This window comes from Crocuta crocuta, unplaced genomic scaffold, assembly GCF_008692635.1.
Source record: "Crocuta crocuta isolate KB4526 unplaced genomic scaffold, BGI_CrCroc_1.0 scaffold296, whole genome shotgun sequence".
NCBI classification, from domain to species: Eukaryota; Metazoa; Chordata; class Mammalia; order Carnivora; family Hyaenidae; genus Crocuta; species Crocuta crocuta.
In genome coordinates, this window is record NW_027530504.1 from 1,174,286 (window position 1) to 1,181,701 (window position 7,416).

The 7,416-nt window shown below is 64.2% G+C and overlaps 1 protein-coding gene across 1 annotated transcript in view; it reads left to right on the forward strand.

Moving 5' to 3' along the window:
* Positions 1-3,906, forward strand: part of RUVBL1 (RuvB like AAA ATPase 1) — a 38,777-nt gene extending 34,871 nt beyond the window's left edge. The window contains exons 10-11 of the mRNA XM_077766859.1: positions 2,500-2,591; positions 3,484-3,906. Coding sequence (XP_077622985.1) covers positions 2,500-2,591; positions 3,484-3,643 — 252 coding nt within the window. The 3' untranslated portion in view covers positions 3,644-3,906. The remainder of the gene's footprint in view (positions 1-2,499; positions 2,592-3,483) is intronic.
* Positions 3,907-7,416: the final 3,510 nt, after the last annotated feature.

Consider the following 7,416-nt stretch of genomic DNA (forward strand, 5'->3'; position numbering starts at 1 on the left):
GCAGCGCCCGCCCGCCCCGCCCCAGCCCGCCCGTCCTGCTGGCGTCTGTTGTTGGCCCGCGAGCGCCGTGCAGATGCGGGAGCGGCGATGGCGCAGAGCGGCCCGGGCGCCTGGTGTAGCAGACGGTGGCCGTGGCCGGGGGCCTGGTCGCCAGATGACGGGCTCCAGCTCACGGACGAATGCGGGGTTGAAGCCGAGGTGTTCGCCGAATGGAAGCAGAGGCCAGAGCAAAGGAGACGTCAGTGGCACCCCGTCCCTACCGTGGGGACACCCCCTGCCAGGAGACGCCGCCCGCGCGCCGGCCGTACTTCCCGGCTGAGGGACTCGGGCGCTGGGCGCACCTCTGGGAGGTCTGCCCTCTCTTCCCAAGGTTGTCGTGAGGACTGAGCGAGGCGGCGGGAAACAGGGCCGGGCCGGGGCCGCCGCCCTGCCTCCACTGCGGTTACCGTATCGCTGTTGCAGGGGCCTCTGCTGGGTCCTTAGCACAGCTCTCAAGAACCAGCTTTGAGGCTTGGGAACAAGGAGGGTCCTGGGGTCACAGAGATAAGCCGCAAGGGCAGCACCTCACTCAGAGTCTCCACTTCACCTCGGCTGCCTCCAGTCGACTGTAGGGCACACGGTCTGAGTGCTCCTGGAATGTTCCGTGCTGTGCGTCTGACTCCGGGGCCGGTCCCCACCTTGGCTGAGCCGGGAGAGCCTCTCAGGCCCTCTCTCGGGGGAGCAGAGGTCAGACGAGCATGCATGGCTTTGCTCCCGTGGGTTCAGGGAAGGCTCCGCATTTTCGCCGGGGCCGGGCAGGCGTCTGAACACAAGTACCTGCGACCGTGTGCCCTGCTGTCCATGCCAACGCCTCGTAAACTCTCCCTGCAGGTTATTAAATGATTGAAGGTGTAATTTATGAACTGTCCGTTTCCGAGCAGTCGGAAACAGGAGCCCCTGCGATTGCTCTGACCTGCTCTCGGGAGAGTGAGCAGAGCGCCCCTGACTCTCCTGCCGAGGCCCAAGGCCCCGGGACTCGGTATTTGCATCCCTGGAGCTTCCGAAGGCGCCCGGGGGACATGGTTCTTGGCGGGACCGGGCGGTTTCCTTACTCCCCAGCTGTCCGTGGGAGGCCCTTTTCCTGTGAGAGCCCAGAGCCGTCTGGCGCTGGCAGCAGTGGTCGGCGGGGGGCGGGGGGTCTCTCCCTGGGGGGGTCTCTCCCCCTGCTCCATCTGCTGCCGTCCTTGGGCCTGTTTGGTGACATCCCTCTGCCCGGTGCACGTGGCTTACGCCCCAGACGGTGGAAGGTGGAACCCTGTGCGCCAGCTGAGTCTTCCGACGGCGGCGCCACCTGGCGGCCCGCTCACCGCGGAACGGAAGTCCGCGAAGCTGCTGCCGTGTGTGGGACTCATCTGAGCAAGTTGCCAACGTTGAGAAATCGGAACGTTTCATACAGACGTCTGAGTTCCGAGTCTCTCTTGAGAAACTGAAACTTCCCTGCCCTCCGCCCTCGCGGCCCGTGGCCCCGCCCCGCCTCCCGCTGCCCCTTCTGCCCCGGCCTTTGGCCTGGTCCAGTCGTGTAGGCCCGGCTGCCCCACCGAGCAGGATTTGCCCCGTTCACAGCGGCCAGCGCGCTGGGTCCCCACGCCCCACCCCCCGACATGAGCCGCCCGCCCCCACGGGCCTCTGCCTGGAGCTGCCAGGCCGGTCAGAAGGGTCTGGGCCGCAACCGCAGGTCCCTCTCTTCCCCACGCAGGGCTGTGGCTGGGGCTCGGTCCCGCCCATCCGTGTGCCTCTACCTCGGGTGTTTTTATGGCTTTAATTTAAACAAGGGCTTCTTGATATCTTGTTTACGAAGCTGCCAAAGTGAAAAATTCCTGTATTATATGAGGCTCGAAGTCCTCGAGTTATCTCGGCTCCCCAACACACAACATCATTATCCCGGCTGCCCCTTATCACTCAGCGCCGGTGTGCCTGCGGGGTGCCGGGCCCTGTTAGCACGGCCGCGCCGCCAGGGCCTTCCCGCGGCAGCGCCGGCCTCTCTGATAGATCAGATATCTCCCCGCCATGTTATGAGGGCTGGTAAATCTCTAAAAGTAACTTTTTTGATTTATTTAACCATCGTATTTATCAAACAAATAAAAAATGTCTCTTCTTGCCTGAATGCTCATATAGGGTGGTGCTCCCCCCCCACCCCGGGGAGGAAGGTTAAGGCCCTTGAGGGGCCCGGGCAGGTTTGGGAGGGGTCCACGCTGTCCCGGTCCAGGGACGGCAGCAGGGAGGGTGGGGAGGCAGGGGCCCAGCCGCCCGGCCCCGCCCCCGGGGGGACCAGCCGCCTTCGGGTCACCGCGAAGCCTGCCCCCAGAGTGCACGACGCCGGCTCCCTGCCAGCCCGGGGTGGGCCCCTTCCGCACTGACGACACCAGGGGAGGCACACGGGGACAGGACTGCTTCTAGAGCACTTGGCAAGGGGATGCCTGAGGTCGGTCACTACTGATCATGGTCTTTCTCCTCCAAAAGATTATCAAAATCCGAGCCCAGACAGAAGGAATCAACATCAGCGAGGAGGCGCTGAACCACCTCGGGGAGATCGGCACCAAGACGACTCTGAGGTGAGCATGTCTCCCGGGGCTGCTCCCCGCCCCACGCAGCCTCCGTGGGGCCCGTTCTGAGGCTCTGGCAGGGCGCGCTCAGGGCACGGGACCGCGTCTGCCCTCGCTGCCGTGATGGGCGTCGTCCTGGGCCCCGCAGTGTGGGGCGCAGTGTTTAGGTGGCATTGCCCACACGGCCAGAGCAACAGGTTAGCTGAGGAGATGGGGCCCGAGGCAGGCGGCTCACTGGCGGACCCCGCGTGGCCCCTCCTGTGGCTCCGCTCTCCAGGCTGTGGTGGCCGGGGCGTGGCACGTGCAGGCGAGGAAGGGTGAGCGTGGCCCCAGACTGCTGTCCTGACCGTTCACCGGTGGCCCAGAGCCACCTGCCTGTGGACCATGTCCCTCTCGGTGTCCTGACTGCTTGTGAAATCATGACCTCAGCCCCCAGGCTGTCCGTTTCCCTTTGAGTCCGTTCCTCACTCGAAGGCTGAAGCAGACGCGCAGGGTGTTTTCTTTGGCTGGAGCGGTGCTTTAAGACCTCCGGGATCCGTGTGCCCTTCTGGGAGGTGGGTTTGGATTGGCCGTGTGCTCATTGGCCGTCTGCCACGTTCGGTGTCCACTCGGGGCCGTAGCGTTCCTGGCCTGCGCCTGCGCCCACCACAGCCTGTGGTCCCTTTTATTTTTTGTTTAAAGATTTTATTTTTAAGTGATCTCTATACCTATCATGGGGCTCGAACGCACAGCCCCGAGATCAGGAGTCTCTCGCACCAGCGACGAGCCAGCCGGGCTCCCTGGGGCCCCTGGGGTAGCAGCGGTCGCAGCCTGTCCGGGAACTTGCAGACTGTGGCAGGGACTGGGGGGGGGGCTCCCGTCTGTGGCCCCGGGTCAGCCCTGCCCCTTCCCGTCCCTGAAGGTACGCGGTGCAGCTGCTGACCCCGGCCAACCTGTTGGCGAAGATCAACGGGAAGGACAGCATCGAGAAGGAGCACGTCGAGGAGATCAGCGAGCTCTTCTATGACGCCAAGTCCTCGGCCAAGATCCTGGCTGACCAACAGGACAAGTACATGAAGTGAGGCCCCGGGCCCGCGGTCGGGGTCGCGGTCGGGCCCACGGTTGGGGTCGCGGTCGCGGCTGCCCTGCACTCGGGGTCGCATTGCCCTGCGCTCGGGCCTGGGGTTGGGGTCGCGGTCGGGTTGGGGCCGCCCTGCGCTCGGGCCCAGCGTCAGCCCAGCGTGGAAGGGGTTTCTTTTTAAAGTATCCTAACGTGTGGGGCCGCTCTGAGGGAGCCCCGCTTCCCCTGCAGTGTTTTCTAATAAATCCTTGTGGGTTATTTTGAGGCCGTGTGTGTCTCTCTGAATTTTTGAAAAATGACCTTTGTGCCTTAGGACGGCTTTAGCTTTCCCGTGCGCCGCACACGCTCCCTTCCTGGGGACGCGCCCCGGTGCCCGTGTGCTGCGTTTGTCGCACCTAACAAGCCAGCGCGGGTGCCTGGTCCTACCCCGCCCACGTGTCCTGCTTCAGGGACCCCCCCCCGGGACACCGCGTCACGTGTAGCTGTCCCATTGGCGCTGATGGATCTCACCCGTTCTCTGCTTCTGGCAACCCCGACCGGCGGAGGGCAGTCTGCGCACCTGCCTGGGCGCGCGTTTGATGCTTTTCTCGCCATCGCTCTGTGGAAAGGCCACAGACGTGAGCTGCCGCCGTTGATGGCCGACCGCAGCCACCTGGTCCTGGTCACGTTTGTCACGTTTCTCTAGTCCCCCTCCTATATCGTCCACTTCGGAACAAGTCACTAAGCACGGCCCCCCAGAAGCGTGGGGGGTTCGCTCCACCTCCTTGAGGGCGGGGGGCCGGCAGAGACTCCTGGGGTTCTGCATAGGAGATTCCTGCTCCCCCCGCCCCGTCTGTGTATTTCCTCGGCCGCGGCGGCGCGGGCCGGGCAGGGGCGCTCACTCTACCTGGGTTATAGCCCAGAGCCACGTCACTCCTTCTGTTACTCACATAGGTCCCGCTTCGACCGTTGAGAGCTCTTTCCGTTGGCGCCCGTTCCCTCTGACGCGTTCGTGCCCTGAGAGGGCGGGGAAACGGCAGCCCCGATGGACGGACACCCCGTGGGGCGAGCGCCGCATTCGGCTTCTGCCCCGCCCCGTCCTCGCCTCCAGCTCAGCCACAGGCGCGGCGCCTCAGTAAAGGCTTCTCTGCCCACACAGGCCGGGTCTCTGGGCTCCTTTTTGTTTCTTTAAACATTTATTTATTTTTGAGAGAGAGAGAGACAGAGCGTAAGTGGGGGAGGGGCAGAGAGAGAGGGAGACACAGAGCCCGACACGGGGCTCGAACCCACGAACCGCGAGATCATGACCTGAGCCACGCAGGTACCCTGGGCCTCCGTGCTCTTAATGCACAGGGGAGAAGACCGACCAAGATGGGGATCTTGATCCGATCAGGACTTTAACCCCACTTAGCCACCAGGGCCTCGTGGGGCAGGCCGGCCTGTGGCCCCGCAGAGATCTGCACCTGGGCGTGGCCAGGGCACTGGGGCCAGAGGGCTGAGGTCACGTGTGGGAGTTCATCCAGTCCGTCGGGAGTCCCCTGGCCACACTCACGCCCCGAGAAGGCTGGTCCCCATTGCTGGAGCGGGCCTGGCCTCTGCGGGAGGTCCCTCATGGAGGTCTCGGGGGTGTAGGGGGGTGAGGAGACAGGCTTTGGCGGGAGGTGGCGGGACGCTTCCTGAAATCAGGGCCGAGCGCTGTGGCCTGTCCCCCGGCCTGTACCCTCTGAGCCTGTGCCTGTGTCCCTCCCAACTCAAGGCTCGCTAGGAAGAAGCAACACCTAAGGTGTAGCAGGATCTGTAAGTTCTAGAGCCCGTGTCACGGTTTTCCATTTGCTTCCACGTCCTCACGGTGGCCCTAGGAGTGGGCACAGGTCAAGCCACCTGCCCAGCTAGGAAGAGGTGGGACCGGGGTGCGCGGTCAGCTTGGCTGGAGTCGGTGCTCCTGACCCCCGTGGGTAAGCACCTTGCTCCGTGCCGAGCGGCCTTCCGGATCTGACCTCTGTACGGGCAGCCGAGGCAAGTGGGCTCAGGTGTGAGGACGGCGCCTCGGCTCGGGTGGCCCAGAGGCTCAGAACAGACTCTGCCGCGGCCCCCGGACCTTTGTGTCGAAGGGGCAGGATAGAACCTCTCGGGCCAGGGTTGGACAGCGCCCTCCCCACCGCGCAGGGAACCCCGGCGGCCAGACCGCTGAGGAGTGAGTGGGGGGCGTGTGTGCTCACAGCCCGCGCTCCTGCTCCTCGGGGATCTCGGCCTCGGGGGCGCCCAGGGAGATGGTTCTGGATAGGTAGGAAGGTTGGGTGATTTTAATTTTCCTCCTATTTTTTTCCAGCAAGGCCTGTGATTATTACATTAATCTTCCAGGCGAAGTTTTTACGACCGATCCCTCGCCGACTATGAGAAGTTTCTCCATCCATTACCGAAAGGGAAACAGACCCTGGTGTGGAGGAAAATATTTGTTACATCTTATCAGGCTGACACACAATCTAACAACAATTACAGCAGCCCCATTTTTTGCACTATTTCAGCTCCGGGGTGAAAAATCGTTGTAATATTAAAGTGCGGCGGGGTGGGGGGCTGGTCGTAGACGGGGCTGGTGTCCCCGAGCTCTGGGCCCAGGCTCTCCTGGGGGCCTCCTGGCCTCCCCCCAGCTGATCGGGTGGCCGAGGCATGAAAATCCTGGCTCCCCGAGCCTGTGCTCATGGCCCTGGGGAAGCAGAGACGCACGGGAGAGCTGGAGGAGCTCCCAAGGGGCCCTGTCCCCAGCGCTGTCCCCTCCATCTTCTCAGCCCAGATGCCTTCGCACCGCCGCACCTTGGGGTGCACTTCCTAGATGGGATCGTGGGCTATTGTGGCGTTTTGTAGGACTGAACACATAGATGGTGGTGTCACACCAGAAGGTGACCCCTCAGTTAGCAAACCAGAAGCAAAACCGAGCTGCGCAACGGTGGGGGTGTACTCCTCCATCAGCCCCCATGTCTGACCCCAGGGCCCGCAGGCTTCTGCCAGGAAAGCACCAAACACTGGCCACCCAGCACTGCTCGGCGGCCCCCAGGGCCAGCCCTGGGCTGGGCAGCTGGTCCGGCCCGGGAAGCGCTTGGTGGAGCCCAGTCAGGTGACAGGTGGAGTCGGGAGCATCTGGGGCTGGGGGCGTGGTGCACACGGATGTGCTTTTGATTGGGTTTGGCCCTTGGTCCTGATGAGGGGGTCCCTTCTGGTCCTCGAGCTTTGGCTCCGTCATCCATAAGATGGGCGCAGCCGTATTGCGGGAGAAGGATGTGGGGACATGGTAAGGTGGTGTGTGGCCGCGTCGGGCACTCCAGGTAAGTAACACTCGGCAAGGAGCGCCCATCCCCATCCCTTTTGGGAGAAGAGAAGGTCACAGTTTTGTCCAAGCGGAGGCAGAAGCTGGCTAGGCTCCACCCTTCCCCCTCCCGGGAGCAGGGCCTTGGAAAGGCCTAGAAATCCCCGGTGGCTGGGCGCTTCTGTTAGGCCGGGAAGGACGAGCGCCTGCTCCGGGCCACACAAGCTCTGGAAGCGGGAGAGGAACCCTCGGGGCCCACGACTCCCCAGGGAGGCCTGGGGCAGCCGCAGGGGACGCACGGCTGCCCCCTTGGTCCCCCAAGCAGTGGCGACTGTCGGGACAGGTCGGCCCCCCTTCGGCCTCTGGGAGGCGGTGCAGCCCAGGAGCAGGGCTGTGGCCCCGGGCGCCCCCGGCCCGTCTCCCCTCCTCCGCGTCCCGGATCCCAGCTGAGGCCGCGCGGGCCCGTCGCCCCTCCCGTCGCTCGGCGGCAGGCG